Source organism: Bombina bombina, chromosome 1 (assembly GCF_027579735.1).
Source record: "Bombina bombina isolate aBomBom1 chromosome 1, aBomBom1.pri, whole genome shotgun sequence".
Classification (NCBI taxonomy): domain Eukaryota; kingdom Metazoa; phylum Chordata; class Amphibia; order Anura; family Bombinatoridae; genus Bombina; species Bombina bombina.
In genome coordinates, this window is record NC_069499.1 from 457,821,445 (window position 1) to 457,839,659 (window position 18,215).

At 38.2% G+C, this 18,215-nt stretch overlaps 1 protein-coding gene across 1 annotated transcript in view; it reads right to left on the bottom strand.

Annotated features, from left to right (window-relative positions):
• The window catches only part of LOC128658546 (dynein axonemal heavy chain 11-like), a 1,692,686-nt gene that overhangs the window by 1,602,288 nt on the left and 72,183 nt on the right, over positions 1-18,215 (bottom strand). Inside the window, 3 exon segments of the mRNA XM_053712841.1 lie at positions 13,646-14,610; positions 16,752-16,813; positions 17,417-17,947. Coding sequence (XP_053568816.1) covers positions 13,646-14,610; positions 16,752-16,813; positions 17,417-17,947 — 1,558 coding nt within the window.

An 18,215-nucleotide genomic window follows, 5' to 3' on the forward strand; every position in this document is an offset into this window, starting at 1 on the left:
ACTTAATATCTACGGAATGTAAGGGTTCAAACAGAACCCCCTGAAGAACTGAAAGAACTAGATTTAGACTCCAGGGAGGAGTCAAAGGTCTGTAAACAGGCTTGATCCTAACCAGAGCCTGAACAAATGCTTGAACATCTGGCACAGCTGCCAGTCTTTTGTGAAGTAAAACAGATAAAGCAGAGATCTGTCCCTTCAGAGAACTTGCAGATAATCCTTTCTCCAAACCTTCTTGTAGAAAGGATAGAATCTTAGGAATTTTTATCTTGTTCCATGGGAATCCTTTAGATTCACACCAACAGATATATCTTTTCCATATTTTATGGTAAATTTTTCTAGTTACAGGCTTTCTAGCCTGAATCAGAGTATCTATTACAGAATCTGAAAACCCACGCTTTGATAAAATCAAGCGTTCAATCTCCAAGCCGTCAGTTGGAGGGAAACCAGATTCGGATGTTCGAATGGACCCTGAACAAGAAGGTCCTGTCTCAAAGGTAGCTTCCATGGTGGAGCCGATGACATATTCACCAGGTATGCATACCAAGTCCTGCATGGCCACGCAGGAGCTATCAAGATCACCGAGGCCCTCTCCTGATTGATCCTGGCTACCAGCCTGGGGATGAGAGGAAACGGTGGGAATACATAAGCTAGGTTGAAGGTCCAAGGTGCTACTAGTGCATCTACTAGAGTCGCCTTGGGATCCCTGGATCTGGACCCGTAGCAAGGAACCTTGAAGTTCTGACGAGACGCCATCAGATCCATGTCTGGAATGCCCCATAATTGAGTTATTTGGGCAAAGATTTCCGGATGGAGTTCCCACTCCCCCGGATGGAATGTCTGACGACTCAGAAAATCCGCTTCCCAATTTTCCACTCCTGGGATGTGGATCGCAGACAAGTGGCAGGAGTGATCCTCCGCCCATTGAATTATCTTGGTCACTTCTTTCATCGCCAGGGAACTCCTTGTTCCCCCCTGATGATTGATATATGCAACGGTCGTCATGTTGTCTGACTGAAACCTTATGAATTTGGCCTTTGCTAGTTGAGGCCAAGCTCTGAGAGCATTGAATATCGCTCTCAGTTCCAGAATGTTTATCGGGAGAAGAGACTCTTCCCGAGACCATAGACCCTGAGCTTTCAGGGATTCCCAGACCGCGCCCCAGCCCACTAGGCTGGCGTCGGTCGTGACAATGACCCACTCTGGTCTGCGGAAGCTCATTCCCTGTGACAGATTGTCCAGGGTCAGCCACCAACGGAGTGAATCTCTGGTCTTTTGATCTACTTGAATCGTCGGAGACAAGTCTGTATAATCCCCATTCCACTGTCTGAGCATGCACAGTTGTAATGGTCTTAGATGAATTCGTGCAAAAGGAACTATGTCCATTGTTGCAACCATCAATCCTATTACTTCCATGCACTGCGCTATGGAAGGACGAGGAACAGAATGAAGTACTTGACAAGAGCTTAGAAGTTTTGATTTTCTGACCTCTGTCAGAAAAATCCTCATTTCTAAGGAATCTATTATTGTTCCCAAGAAGGGAACTCTTGTTGACGGGGACAGAGAACTTTTTTCTTTGTTCACCTTCCATCCGTGAGATCTGAGAAAGGCTAGGACGATGTCCGTATGAGCCTTTGCTTTTGACAGGGACGACGCTTGAATCAGGATGTCGTCCAAGTAAGGTACTACTGCAATGCCCCTTGGTCTTAGAACCGCTAGAAGGGACCCTAGTACCTTTGTGAAAATCCTTGGAGCAGTGGCTAATCCGAATGGAAGTGCCACAAACTGGTAATGCTTGTCCAGAAAAGCGAACCTTAGGAACTGATGATGTTCCTTGTGGATAGGAATATGTAGGTACGCATCCTTTAAATCCACGGTAGTCATAAATTGATTTTCCTGGATAGTAGGTAGGATCGTTCGAATAGTTTCCATTTTGAACGATGGTACCCTGAGAAATTTGTTTAGGATCTTTAGATCCAAAATTGGTCTGAATGTTCCCTCTTTTTTGGGAACTATGAACAGATTGGAATAAAATCCCATTCCTTGTTCTCTTATTGGAACTGGATGTATCACTCCCATCTTTAACAGGTCTTCTACACAATGTAAGAATGCCTGTCTCTTTATTTGGTTTGAAGATAATTGAGACCTGTGGAACCTTCCCCTTGGGGGTAGTTCCTTGAATTCCAGGAGATAACCTTGAGAAACTATTTCTAGCGCCCAAGGATCCTGAACATCTCTTGCCCAAGCCTGAGCAAAGAGAGAAAGTCTGCCCCCCACTAGATCCGGTCCCGGATCGGGGGCTATCCCTTCATGCTGTTTTGGTAGCAGTGGTATGCTTCTTGGCCTGCTTACCCTTGTTCCAGCCTTGCATTGGTTTCCAGGCTGGTTTGGGTTGTGAAGTATTACCCTCTTGCTTAGAGGATACAGAATTAGAGACTGGTCCGTTTCTGCGAAAGGGACGAAAATTAGGCTTATTTTTAGCCTTAAAAGACCTATCCTGTGGGAGGGCGTGGCCCTTTCCCCCAGTGATGTCTGAAATAATCTCTTTCAAATCAGGTCCAAATAATGTTTTACCTTTGAAAGGAATGTTAAGCAATTTTGTCTTGGAAGACACATCCGCTGACCAAGACTTTAGCCAAAGCGCTCTGCGCGCCACGATAGCAAACCCTGAATTTTTCGCCGCTAATCTAGCTAATTGCAAAGCGGCATCTAAAACAAAAGAGTTAGCCAATTTAAGTGCTTGAACTCTGTCCATAACCTCCTCATACGAAGATTCTTTACTGAGCGATTTTTCTAGTTCCTCGAACCAGAAACACGCTGCCGTAGTGACAGGAACAATGCATGAAATTGGTTGTAGAAGGTAACCTTGCTGTACAAAAATCTTTTTAAGCAAACCCTCTAATTTCTTATCCATAGGATCTTTGAAAGCACAACTATCTTCGATAGGAATAGTAGTGCGTTTGTTTAGAGTAGAAACCGCCCCCTCGACCTTGGGGACTGTCTGCCATAAGTCCTTTCTGGGGTCGACTATAGGAAATAATTTCTTAAATATAGGGGGGGGAACAAAAGGTATGCCGGGCCTTTCCCACTCTTTATTTACTATGTCCGCCACCCGCTTGGGTATAGGAAAAGCGTCGGGGGGCACCGGAACCTCTAGGAACTTGTCCATCTTACATAATTTCTCTGGAATGACCAAATTGTCACAATCATCCAGAGTAGATAACACCTCCTTAAGCAGTGCGCGGAGATGTTCTAATTTAAATTTAAATGTCACAACATCAGGTTCAGCTTGATGAGAAATTTTTCCTGAATCTGAAATTTCTCCATCAGACAAAACCTCCCTCATGGCCCCTTGAGATTGGTGTGAGGGTATGTCAGAACAGTTATCATCAGCGTCCTCTTGCTCTACAGTGTTTAAAACAGAGCAATCGCGCTTTCTCTGATAAGTAGGCATTTTGGATAAAAGATTTGCTATGGAGTTATCCATTACAGCCGTTAATTGTTGCATGGTAATAAGTATTGGCGCACTAGATGTACTAGGGGCCTCCTGTGTGGGCATAACTGGTGTAGACACAGTAGGGGATAATGTAGTATCATGTTTACTCCCCTCATTTGAGGAATCATCTTGGGCAATATCATTATCTGTGGCATTACTGTCCTTACTTTGTTTGGACACTATGGCACAATTATCACATAAATTTAAATGGGGAGACACATTGGCTTTCATACATATAGAACATAGCTTATCTGATGGTACAGACATGTTAAACAGGCTTAAACTTGTCAACAAAGCACAAAAAACGTTTTAAAATAAAACCGTTACTGTCACTTTAAATTTCAAACTGAAAACACTTTATTACTGAATATGTGAAAAAGTATGAAGGAATTGTTCAAAATTCACCAAAATTTCAGAGCTTTAACCCTTAAATTAACGGAACCGGAGCCGTTTTTACATTTAACCCCTATACAGTCCCAGCTATATGCTTTGCTGAGACCCAACCAAGCCCAGAGGGGAATACGATACCAAATGACGCCTTCTATAAGCTTTTTCAGTGATTCTTAGCTCCTGACACATGCATCTGCATGCCTTGCTCTCCAAAAACAACTGCGCATTAATGGCGCGAAAATGAGGCTCTGTCTATAACTAGAAAGGCCCCCATCTGAAAAAGGTGTCCAACACAGTGCCTGCCGTTTTTCTAAACGTTCCCCAAGATTATAATACCAATTATTAGTTAGAATCTGCATAATATGCCTAGTAAAGCAATCGTTTTAGCCCAGAAAAATGTCTACCAGTTTTTAAGCCCTTTTTGAAGCCCTTTATTCTTTTATGTTTAACTAAGAAAATGGCTTACCGGTCCCCATGAGGGGAAATGACAGCCTTCCAGCATTACATGGTCTTGTTAGAAATATGGCTAGTCATACCTTAAGCAGAAAAGTCTGCTAACTGTTTCCCCCAACTGAAGTTACTTCATCTCAACAGTCCTGTGTGGAAACAGCAATCGATTTTAGTTACTGTCTGCTAAAATCATCTTCCTCTTACAAACAGAAATCTTCATCCTTTTCTGTTTCAGAGTAAATAGTACATACCAGCACTATTTTAAAATAACAAACACTTGATAGAAGAATAAAACTACATTTAAACACCAAAAAACTCTTAACCATCTCCGTGGAGATGTTGCCTGTGCAACGGCGAAGAGAATGACTGGGGTGGGCGGAGCCTAGGAGGGATCATGTGACCAGCTTTGCTGGGACTCTTTGCCATTTCCTGTTGGGGAAGAGAATATCCCACAAGTAAGGATGACGCCGTGGACCGGACACACCAATGTTGGAGAAATAGATCCACATATGAATTTCTTAAACAGCAACTCAGCACTCCAATTGGGTTCTTCACAAATATTATAGACTCACATAATTTATTTGTTTTTTAATTCGTATTATCCCCCACACAGTTTAGGCAAATAGCCAACCATATACACTAAGTAATCCTCAAAGTTAAATTAAACACTGGTATATAACCACTGATAAACCACGATCCCTATAACTGGCTAAAACGCCTTTTCTTATTCCTTACATTTACACACTGGTTTATATTACCACATATTAGATTTGTGGTTTTTACATTTGTATCCAACATTGGAAATATATTTTATTATTGATTATCTGTTTTTTGCACAATTGGGACATTTGTATCCTCACAATTAATTCCGATCCCTTCAGTTGGTAACAACACCCCTATATCTCTCCCTTTCTTTAATTTTCATCCTTATAAGCCTGAAGGAACTTATACTCATACAGTGTTTGGGATTCTTAAAGTACCAGCGCTCTACTCGCCCAAAACTAGAACATTACCTTAGTTTTATACCACTTAGACAAAATTCCTGGAGTCAGATAACTCTGAAGACAGATTCTAATATGAGATTCTCTCCAAGAAGTAGGCACCCAAGTTTGTTGTGTTATTTTAAAGCTCTTAATAATAATCTGATCATTTATATGCGGAAACCTCTTATGCCATCTTGCTACCATATCATTGACCTGCAATGTGGATGTTTTCTGAATTAACAATAAATATAATGGGGAGATTGAATAAAGTCCAGCTGAATAACTGGATATCCTATCCTGCAATTCCCCTAGTGACCATTTTGTGCCATACTTTTTGAGTACTTCTAAAAGAAAATGACGAACTTGAAGGTACGCATTGAATTCACGTGATGTAAGACCAAACTTGCCAAGTAATTCTGCAAACATTATTGGATGACCATCTGTTCCCAAAATTTGACTCATTAATCTAAGCCCTTTTATCTCCCAAGTTTTAAAAATCTGACTTGGATTAAAATTAGGATTACCGCATATAGGTAAGTAATGTGATATATACGGAGAGTAATCCAATTCAACACACAATTTTTGCCAAGCCACTATAACATTTTTAAACATGGATAAATAGAATACGTTTGAAGGAAGTGCAGTCAAAGGACAATGTAGTAGCACCCTTAATTGAATGGTTGCCACTAATTGGAACTCCCAACTGAATGTGGAAATTTGATCTTTTTCAGTTATCCAATCTATTGCAAATCTAGCAGAAATGACTAAACTATATACTTGAATATTAGGTAACGCTAAACCAGCAGCTAACTTTGAGTTCATAAGTCGGAAAGAAGCAATACGAGGTTTAGCATTCTTCCATAAAAATCTCGAACATGCCTTATTATACTTGAGGATATCCTTTTTTAGCATAATAATTGGAATATTTTGAAAAATATATAAAAGTTTGGAAAAAATAATCGTTTTAATCATAATCACACGGGCTGATAATGAGATGGGAAGGGAAGTCCACTCCTCAAGTTTCCTCATACAATGTTGTAAACATTGTATATAATTCAGTTTGTACCAATCGTCTGGGTTTTTGGAAAGTCTAAGGCCTAAATATGTAATTTGGGATACTTCCGAGAAAGGATGGATAGTACTAAATGCCGGATTTCTATGTAGCCATAACAACTCCGATTTCAGCATATTTACTTTGTAGCACGTAATCGCTCCAAATTGGTAGATAATGTTCTGAAGTATTGGTTTCCGTGGATTAAGTCCCCAATATGAGGCTTTAGTCTATTGGCTAGAATAGCGGCTAACAGCTTGTAATCAGTGTTGAGAACTGAAATCGGCCTATATGAGCATGGTGATCCAGGGTCTTTATCCTTCTTGAGGATTAAAGAGATGTTCGCTGCAGCAAAATATGGTGAACCAGTAGTATTTTCTGAAAAATAAAAATTAAATAATTTATTCAGAATGGGTAAAGTTTGAGTTTGTAGAATTCTATGGGCAGTGCATCTGGTCCAGGTGCTTTATTTAACTTGGCCTTTTTAATAGCGCATAAAATTTCCTCTTCTGAGATAGCAGCATTTATGGTAGTCAGGGCTTCTAGTGATAGTTTCGGAACCTTAATCTTATTCCAAAAATCTATTTTCTCTAAATTATTATGTGATTCTGCCTTATATAGCTCTTGAAAAAACTTAAAAAACACTCTCTCGATATCTGAATGGTTAGTATATCTTTTTTGACCCTGTTTGATCGCCCGAATAGCCTGCCTTGCAGTAGTTTTAGCAATCCTGGCTAAAAATTTTGCCGATCTACCAGTGTGTCCGCCATATAATGCCTTTAGTCTAAGGTCTTCTTGAGCAGTATTCTGTTTAATATGTATATCACGAAGTGTCTTTGCCCTCATATATCTATCCCATTGACATTTTATAGGGTTATCTATATATGCGCAGTAAGCATTTTTGACCTGGTTAGCTAGTTGTCTGATAATATGACCACATTTCCTTTTCCAGCGTGACATGTAATTTTTAATCTCCCCACATAAAACAGCTTTAGCTGCCTTCCAATACACTTCAATTTTCCCCAGGTAGTTTATGTTATCCTTGGAAAAATCTGCCCACTTCTGGCGCAACCAACCCTGAAAGGTGATATTATTACTAAGGTGTTTGGAAAAGTAAATATAGTTACTATTACCCATATTTCTTAAATCAGAATTGAAGGTCAATGATATGGCCGCATTATCCAAAATAATGATGTCCTCAATTTTCGCCTCCCACTTCCATTTAAGCAATGAGTCTGAAATTAAAAAATAATCAATTCTAGTTAGTGTTTGATGAACCTGAGACAAACATGTATAGGCGCGACCATCCGGATTTTGAACGCGCCATATAGCTACAAGGCCTAGATGAGCAGAGAATTTTTGTAGAATCCTTACTTTCCTATCCCTAGCATTTATAGATTTCTTCCTTTTAAAACTGTCCAGGGTAGAATTAGCTAATAAATTAAGATCTCCCGCAATAATTAGGTTTTGTCCTATGTATTTATGTAATTTAACAGTTAAAGAGGTCCAAAACTCTTGGTCAACTTGATTAGGCCCATAAATGTTACAGAATATGTATTTAACCTTGTTAATACATATTTCCAAAATTAAGAACCAAGTTAAGTAAAATATCTCCCATTTCTACAATCTGAAATTAGAGTTTATTCCATTTTATTCCATTTGCCAACCAGATATTCCCTAGGGTACACCAGCTTCTCTACAAAATGTTTCAGCTTCCATAACATTATTTAGTATGTGAGAGATTCCCTCTCTCAGCACTACTAATTTTGCATAATAAATCAGTTTGATATTGTACTTTTCCTTCTGTAGCCTGCCATAAAAGAAAGACATGTCTCTTCTTTTGGATAGGGTTTCAGATGAGAAATCTTGAAAGCTTAATAACCTGTGTGGACCTAATGTAAATGGATTACATTTCCTATAGTGTTTAAGATACAGTAATTTGTCTTGAAAATGTATAAACTTAAATATCACCGGCCTTGGTCTATTTCCCTCAATATTGTCCCTACGGTACCCTATCCTATGTACTCTTTCTATCTGAAAGGGGGTAGCAGGAACTGGAATTTACAATGCTTGTGGTAATGTAACTGAAACAAAAACAATCAAGTCTTGGTATTCTGGCGCTTCGGGAAGGCCAATTACTTTCAAATTATTACATCTTGAGCGATCCTCAAGATCTTCAATCTTAGCTTGTAGATTTGCAATCGTCTTACTATGTGCTTCTAAATAAAGTTATTAACCCTTAAACCTCTGGCCTCCCACATCACTAACACTAAATAAACCTATTAACCCCTAAACCACCAGCCCCCCACATTGAAATAAACTAAATTAAACTAGTAACCCCTAAACCTAATGCCACCTTAACTTTATATTAAATTTACAATTTCCTTACCTTAAATTAAAACTTAACTGTCAAATTAAAAAACTAAGCTTAAACTAACAATTAAACTAATATAATTATTAAACTAAAATTAAACTATCAATTAAATAAAACTAAACTACAGATTTAAAAAATACTAAGACTACTCTAAAAATTACAAAAGCCTACCCAAAATAAAAAAACACCTAGCCTACAATAAACTACCAATCGCCCTTAAAATGGCCTTTTGTGGGGCATTGCCCCAAATATATAATTTTGCCTCTAAAAAACACAAAACCCACCCAACAGTAAAACCCACCACCCAACCAACCCCCCAAAATAAAAGAAAACTAATTCTAAAAAAAAATAAGCTACCCATTGCCCTGAAAAGGGCATTTGGATGGGCATTGCCTTTAAAAGTGCATTTAGCTCTTTTACTGCCCAGACCCTAAACTAAAAAAAAAGAAAACACACAAAAAACTCTTAAAAAAGCCTAACACTAACTCCCCGATGATCCCCTTACAGTTTTGAAATCCCACTTGAACAATCTGCATCCCGGAGTTGAAGTCTTCATCCAGGCGGTGAGAATTCTTCATCCAGATGGCCTCTTCAATCTTCATCCCAGCGGAGACGTTCTGATCCAAGCAGGGAAAAGACTTCATCCAGGCGGCCTCTTCAATCTTCATCCAGGCGGCATTGTTTATCCTGAGCCCGGAGGCGCGAAGCGGGTCTATCCTGAAGATATCCGCCGCAGAGCATCCTCTTCATACGGTCACCACCGTACACTGAATCTTCAATGCAAGGGACACAAATCAAGATGGCATCCCTTGCATTCCTATTGGCTGAAAATGTTGAATCAGCCAATAGGAATTAGGGCTGCTAAAATCCTATTGGCTATTCAAATCTGATTGAAGATTGAAGAGGCTGCCTGGATGAAGACTTTTCGCCACTTGGATGAAGACTTCAACTCCGGGATGAAGATCATTCAAGCGGGACTTCATCGGGGATCATCGGGGTTAGTGTTAGCCTTTTTTAAGGGTTTTTTGGGTGGGTTTTTAGTTTAGTTTAGTTTAGTTTAGGGTCTGGGCAGTAAAAGAGCTAAATGCCCTTTTAAGGGCAATGTCCATACAAATGCCCTTTTCAGGGCAATGGGTAGCTAAGGTTTTTTTAGAATTAGATTTTTTGTTTTGGAGGGTTGGTTGGGTGGTGGGTTTTACTGTTGGGGGTATTTGTGGTTTTATTTACAGGTAAAAGAGCTGATATCTTTGGGGCAATGCCACACAAAAGGCCCATTTAAGGGCCATTGGTAGTTTATTGTAGGCTAAGGGTTTTTTTTTATTTTGGGTGGGCTTTTTTATTTTGATAGGGCTATTAGATTAGGTGTAATTCTTTTTTATTTTTTGTAATTTAGTGTGTTATTTTTTGTAACTTAGTATTTTTTTGGTTTTGTAAATAGATACTTTGTAATTTTTAGAGTAGTGTTAGAATTTTTTTAATGTATGTGAATATTATTAAATTCACAGAGCAGCCATTTGTACGAGATAGTTGCTTTTCTGTGCCAAATAGCACGCATTGTTAAAAAATCAGCCACATTTACAGTTGTAATTGCGAAAGTGTCCTGGTGCTCTATCATCTCGGGCTGATGTAGTCATGATAAAAGACGTGATAAGCATCATTAACACAGTCAGAAATTCCTCCATTTTCATAAATGAATATTCATTCAATGTAAATATTTCCATATGAATATGTTGCTGATGCACAATGTCAATCTGGAGTTTAAAGACATCCTTTCAATAATGTTTACAGCAACTTTCATTACAATATTATAATTTTTTATTTTTGAGACACCTTATAAGTACCATATTAAATATTCCAAATCCAATATTTATGAGATGTGTGTGTTTCTAAAATATTAATTCACATACATATATTTTGAACACAATCTAATGAACGCTATAGTCACACAATTGTTATCTTATATTACAAAGTGTGCTATAAAATCTATTGGAAATTGTCATATATGAAGAACTAGATGTATAATGGAAAAAGAAAGCTCAACCATTTTTTAGGTGATTTTAGAGGTTTTAAATGAAAATGTGGCAAAACCACAGCATAAGGTTTTTGAAAGTCTTAAAGTTCTATTCTTCAACTATAAATAACTGTAACTTGGTCTTCAAAAGGTTGCAATCTCAATACAACCCACTTACTTTTCTAAAATACATGTTCTACATCAGATTGACTGCCTCTGGGAGTAGCTGTTTTAATTTTTATAAAAAGAAGTACGTTTTTATTACAAAAAAGCATAGTAGATTAGGTTGAAAGTAGACAAAAAGTCCATGAAGCTCAACCTTCAGGGGCCCTGTTTGAATCCTGATTTTTTTTTTTTTTGTTCAAGTAATTTTTATTGAAAATTGGTTTCTTGACAATTGTTCATGTTCAAAATGTCATTATAACATATGATAATTACATGGAACATTTCGTTTAATATGTTGACTGTGACAAACAAAGTTCCAATTTCCATAGTTATTTTCAAAATTATTAACAGTAACATTGTTTAAATATTAGAATAATTGAGATGGATCTCATCCCATAAAAGAACAGTTGAAAAAAGAGGAGGGAGAAGGTAATTAATAGGGTTAAGAAAAGAAGGAAAGGGGGGAGTATCTCTGTTTAAATACTGCATATAGCATAAGTTTCACTAGGGGTCTTAGAATCATTTTAAATATTTTGTTCCCAAATAAGTTGGATATTCAAATATACATCTGATTTTCCCTGATAGCAGTAATACATTTTTTCCAGCTTGAGGACATGGTCAACTTCCGATCTCCATTGATCTATAGTGGGTATCTCTTGTGTTTTCCAAAGTCTAGGTATTAATCTTTTTGCACAGGTTAGCATTAGAAGGAATAGTTTCCTACGGTAAAGACATGTGAATTTTGGAATGTGATTTAGAAGAATAGCTTGTGGGGTGAGAGTTAAATTCATGTTTAGGATTTTGTTCATATAGTTTTCTACTTGGGGCCAAAAGTTACCTAGATTTGGACATGTCCACCAAATATGTGTTAAAGTGCCTTCATCACCACATCTCCTCCAACAACCAGATGAGGCATTAGGATAGATAGCTCGTAAACGTTGGGGGGGTTAAATACCACCTAGCTAAAAAAAATTAATTTAATTTGGACATAATTAACGAGGTGGAAGAAGCGTGGGTGTAACGGAACCCGTATTGCCATGATTCATTATCTAACTCTGTGTAGTTCGTCCGACCATCTCATTAGATAGGTCGGGCGTTTCTCAGGGAAGGAGCCTCTGAGTATTTTATATATCTGAGAGAGGTGTGCTCTTGTATTTTTCGGGTTTATGCACAATTGTTCAAATTTAGTCAATGGTCTCAAAATTTCCTGTCTGTGTGGGCTATGGTGTATTGCATGTCTGATTTGAAGGTATGCATACCAATTTTGGAATGGAGATCCTAGTTCCTCCTCAAGGGAGAGTCTATCTTTCATTTCTGTAGGCGTTGTTATTAAATAGATTGGTAAATTCAGTAAAAGCTTGTTGTTATTAGTATGGGTACGGAGGCTATGTTTCAGGAAAAGGTGATATCGTAGAACTGGTGTTAGGGGAGATATTGAGGACGATATTCCCTTTATCTGTGTGAGCAATTCATCCCATACTGCAAGTGTGGTTTTAATATATTCGGTATGTTGTATAATATGTGGTCTAGCATCCCTCGGGATCCATGGTATATCTCTCATATGACTAATCTGTAGAAGATGACTCTCAATCTGTACCCATAACTTAGAGGAGGAGGAGTGATTCCAGGCTACTATTCTAGCTAGATGTATTGCTTTGTAATAATTCGCTATATTGGGAACATTTAAAATTCCATCCTCTTTACTAAGGTAAAGTGTGTGTTGGGCAATTCTCGGGCATTTATAGGACCAGATAAATGAGTTTATCATCTTTTGTTGTGTGCACAGGTAGCTTTTAGGAATAGTCATAGGTAGGATTTGAAAAAGATAGAGGTATTTAGGAACTATCATCATTTTCACCGTGTTGATCCGACCCAGCCATGATAGATGTCCTTGCCTATGCCATGAGTCTAACAGCTGTTTTATGTTATTCTGGAGGGCAATGTAGTTGTCTGAGTATAATTTTTGAGTGTCTTTGGAGACCATCATGCCTAAGTATTTGAGTTTATCTGTCACTAAGAATTTTGTTTGTTGTGATATAGATTGTAGTTCCTCGGGTAATAAATTAACTGGCATCAGTCCCGACTTCTCCATGTTAATGGAGAAGTTGGAGACTGCCTTATATCTTTCAATGTTTCTATAAGGGTCGTATGGATACATTTGGGGTTTGCAATGTGAAGATCACATCATCAGCAAACAAGAGGCATTTCTGAACTACTCCACCAAACTCCAGTCCCCGGATTTGTGGATTATCTCTGATTTGTATCGCTAGAATTTCCACTGTAAGTGCAAATAATAGGGGGGAAAGTGGGCATCCTTGGCGGGTGCCATTAGATATAGGAAAGGATCGTGAGATGGTGTTATTTATTTTTACTTTAGCTATAGGATTGTGATAGAGGGCCTGTATTCTGTTGATAAATTTCTCAGTAAAACCAAATTTTGACAGAGTGGACCACATAAATTGCCAGTCCACCCTGTCAAATGCCTTTTCAGCATCTGTTGAAAGCACTACTAGCGGTGTATGGTTAGAAGATGAGAAGTGTAGAGAGTGAAGCAATCTTATGGTATTGCCTTTCGCCTCACGTCCTTTAATGAAGCCCACTTGATCCGGGTGTATAATATCGGGTAATATAGTGCTCATCCTGTTCGCTAAAATCTTGGCGTAAATTTTTAAATCTATATTTAGAAGTGATATTGGCCTATAATTACCTACTACATCGCCTGATTTACCTGGTTTTGGGACAACTGTGATCATTGCTTCTAGTAGGGAGCTGGAAAGGGCACTTCCGTTATCTATACCAGTATATAATGATAGGAGATGGGAGTTTAACTGTTTTTGTAACAGTTGATAGAATTTAGCCGTAAGGCCATCTGGACCTGGTGATTTACCATTTGGCAGTGATTCAATAACTAAAGCGATTTCATGGAGAGTGATAGGGGAATCTAGTAGTTGTTTATTTTCGTCAGTAATGGATGGTGTATTGATATTGGTCAGGTATGTCTGTAAGATTTCCGTCTTATCTGGGGTAGTGGTGTTTTGGATATTATACAAATTCGTGTAAAAGGAGACAAATGTATTAGCAATCTCTTCATTAGTATGAGTGGTCTTCCCAGTGTGTGTTTTGATTGTTTTGATAAAGTTGGTGAGTCTGCGTTTTTTCAGGGATCTGGCTAATAGTCGTCCTGCTTTATTACTTTCCACAAAGAACTTAGCTTTGGTAGTCAGTGCCCTCATATGAGCTTTTTGTATGAGAAACTTGTTAAGGTTTTCTCTTGCACAGGTTACTTTGTTAAGATTATGAGCTGAGGTGGGGTCTGTTCTAAGTGCAGCTTCGCATGTGGCCAATTCTTTTGCCAGTGTATTGTACTGTGTCGAATGTTTTCTACGCTGTTGGGCATTGTGTTTCATTATAACTCCTCTGATGTAACATTTGTATGCCTCCCAGTTGTTTGCTAGTGACGTATCCCCAGGTTTATTTAGGGAAAAGTATTCGTCTGTATGTTTCCTAATGTCCTCTACTGTTTCCAGCTCAGTAAGCAAGTGATCATTTAGTCTCCAATTGAATGTGTTGCGTGGTTTATTGGACCATTTAAAGATAGTAGAAACCATGCTATGATCAGACCAAGAAGTGTGGGTGATTTTAGAATGTACCAGAGTGGAGAGGAGAGTTTGGTCACATAGAATGTAGTCAAGTCTGGAGTGAGAATGTTGTGGATGTGAGAAAAAGGTATAATCTCTCTTATCTATGTGTACTATCCTCCACGTGTCGAAAAGATTGATGCTTTGTAAAGCTGTACAATTGGATTTAAGAGTGTTATTTCGCATGTAGGATCTACCGGATGATGTGTCCAGAGTTGGATTTAAAGGGAAGTTAAGGTCTCCTCCGACAATAATCGGGCCTTTAGCCATATCTAATATCATGTTGATAAGAGGTTTATAAAAATGCGGGGTTGGTTTGTTTGGAGCGTATACATTGACTAGGGTTACTGGGGCACCATAACAAAGGCCCACTAAAATTAAGATTCTGCCTTCTTTGTCTGAGTGTTTCTGTATTAATTCAAAATGGAAATTTCGTCTAAATGATATGCTGACTCCATTATTCTTATGTGTACCAGAGCTACAAAAATGTTGGTCATAGTATCTTTTAGATAATGTTGGTTCGTGATTTTTCTTAAAGTGAGTCTCTTGGGTCATTATTATATCTATTTTTCTTTTGTGAAAGTCGTAGAATGCAATAGATCTTTTTTCCGCCGATAGAAAACCTTTGACATTTTGTGTGGCTATGTGTAAAGTATCTGCATTACAATGAGGTGTTTGTGCTATTTTGGAGTTCGACATTTGGTATATATGTGCTGATTATTTAGTAGGAACCTGCAGCGATACTGTGTATTCTTAGCTATATGTCTGCTAGTAATTCAGGGAAAGAGAGTCTGGTGGGAATGGTTTAGCTTTAAGGGTGATCAGGTGAGCTAGGAAAGAAAGGAAAGGGATAGTATTAGAGGTTAGAGTTAGTAAGGGTAAGGGTAGATATAGCAATATCAATATCTTCTGTATTAAACAATATACAATAGCAATTTTAATTACAGTTTCTGATTCAGAATAAATTTGGGAGCTTTATGTTACAGACCGGGTGTGTGAATAATAAGGGGATATACATAAGCTCTTCGGTCATGTTGTCTGCAGCTCGATTATTAAATAACATTTTTAATTAGACCTAGGTAGATAAAAAGATCATTGATTAACCTGTGATGCCTCTGATATATCTCTCACCTTTATTTTGGAATCATTTATAGCCCAGTAGATTAAATTAATTACTATCTGAATCAAGGTGTCTTTTGATTCCTAATGTCAGTAGTGACATGTCCTGCACTAAGGCCTAATAGGGCAGTTACTTAAAGCTGAAGGTATTATAAATGCTCAACTTCTATTGAGTAGTTTTGCCAGAGAGATTCTACTGGTTGTGGAGGAATTTCCTTTTAGGGGAATATTTTGTGCTGGTAATAGTAGGTTAGGTCTACTCAGTGTAGTTCTGGGGCAGAGGTTAATGGTAAGAGATCATTCATAGTAAAATTGAATAACATACATCAATTACATTTGACAAAGGTTGATATTTTGAGATTTATAATTATTTTCCTTATTATTTTCTAAGATATTAGCAGGAAGAAGTATCCTCTGATCTTGAGGGCCTACGGATAGTTACTCGCGGTGGGCATCTCTTCACAACTAATCAGTAGGGCTTATGAGGGGATGTAAACCGCAGCCTCTGGTCGCAATATTCATAAGGTCAAAACATATCAATGGGGAAATAGGGCATAGGTATATTTTATATCAGTATTGTGAGGCATTTATATAGTAATTAGAGGTGGATATCTCTGGGTGATTATATCTAAGCGTACTGGTCAACACATATGAAATTCTGAACTATAACTATTAAATAACAATAAACTTGAATAACAGTATGAAAACCACATGTAAACAAATTATCCAGTATTAATGTGCAATGGATAAAATTCTATTATCCACACTAGTGGGATCATCTCTTCAGCAGAGAAAGTCTTTGTTTTTTAACTGTAGCCCTGGGCTTTCCCATAGGTAGTAGTCTTTCAATTTTTTCCTGATAAGCTAGAAAGAAGCAATATTATCTGGACTTCGAAATATGGTTATCACATTTTGCAAAAAATCATAAAAATAAACCACATACAAATAAACTATCTATTAATAATGTATAGTGAATGAAACTATATTGTCCACATAAGTGAGATCATCTCATCAGCAGGGAAAGTCTTTGCTCTTTAATTTTTGCCCTGAATTTACTCATAGATAATAATCTTTCACTTTCGTCTAGAGAACCAGAAAGAAGTAATACACTCTGAGCCTTGAAATACGGTCACCATATACTGTAACAAACAGTGATTATAAGAAAATGTGTTAAACAGATATAGTTACTCATCTCAGAGCGCCTGTGTCTGCGTTGTCATCATCAGCTTGGGTTATCTGTCTTCTTTTTGACTGCTTGCTGTTGGTATCAGGGCCTGGTCTTCTTTGGAACTTTGGATTATCCCATTTATTGTGCTGTACTTGAGAAGTTGAGGGAGTGTTGTTGTCAGGTGGAGAAATATTTAACAGGTTACAGAATCTGTTGAGGTCTGTTAAAGATGAGCATTCGAATTTCTTTCCGTTTTTCATAACTATGACTGATGTAGGGAAGCCCCATCGGTATGGGATGTGCAATGTCCTTAGATGTGTTGTTAAAGGATGAAAGTCTCTCCTTTTCTGCAAAGTTCTTTGTGAGAGGTCTTGGAATATTTGAAGTTTGTGTTCTTGGAAATTTATAATTTGGCTTTTCCTCGCCGCATTGTATATTTCTTCTTTTTTCTAAAATTTTGGAAGTGAACAACAACGTCCCTTGGTGGAGCATCGTCCGGTGGTTTTGGACGTAGTGCGCGGTGCGCTCTATCTAATGGAATCTCTCCATAATCTGTATTTGTGTTTCTTAGTACCTCTCGAAATAGGGCCTGTAAATAATCCCTGATTTCATGATTCATGACTGTTTCAGGTATCCCTCTGAATCGAAGGTTTCCTCTTCTCGTACGATTTTCTAGGTCGACGATTTTGTCTTCTAGTTCAGTTAGATGTAGAAGTTGTTTTTTTTGGTTGGTAGAAAGATGTGACAATTTTTGTGAAACCACATATTCATGTTCCTCAAGCGTGTCCACTCTATGGCCTAGTTCGGTCATTTCTTTTTTGAGATCAGCGCATTCCTCTTTAATACAGGATTTAACCTGATCAATCAAGGCTGCCATAGCTTGGTATGTGATCGGTGTGTCTACATCTTGTGTTTGAGTTATAGTCGTGTCTTCGTCTATCTTAGACTGTATGGTGTCTTGTTCTAGTTCTTCTTCTGACGTTTGCTGTAAGCGTTCCATTTCTTTACTTTTGGTGCTTTGGTCAGTCTGCTTAAAAAAAGTGTGAACAGTGCTTTGATTGTTTTGTGATGCCTTCTGCGGCCTTTCTTGGCGTAAAGCTTTTCTCTGTGACATTTTGGTGATTGGGTTGTAGGAAAATTTTTATGATGGCAATTGACACTATACCTTTTGGGGTGCTTTACCCTCACAGGGCGATTACGGGAAAGGGAAAGAGGGATATGACCCGTCACCACTTTGTGTAACAGGAAAAGGGACAGAGGTACGTGCCAGATAAATGGGATGCTGGAGAAGTTCAAAGAAGAGGTAGCACTCTTTGGCGTTATTCAGCTAGATCATAGCTCTCTTGTATGTGTGTGCAATGTATTATGCATTT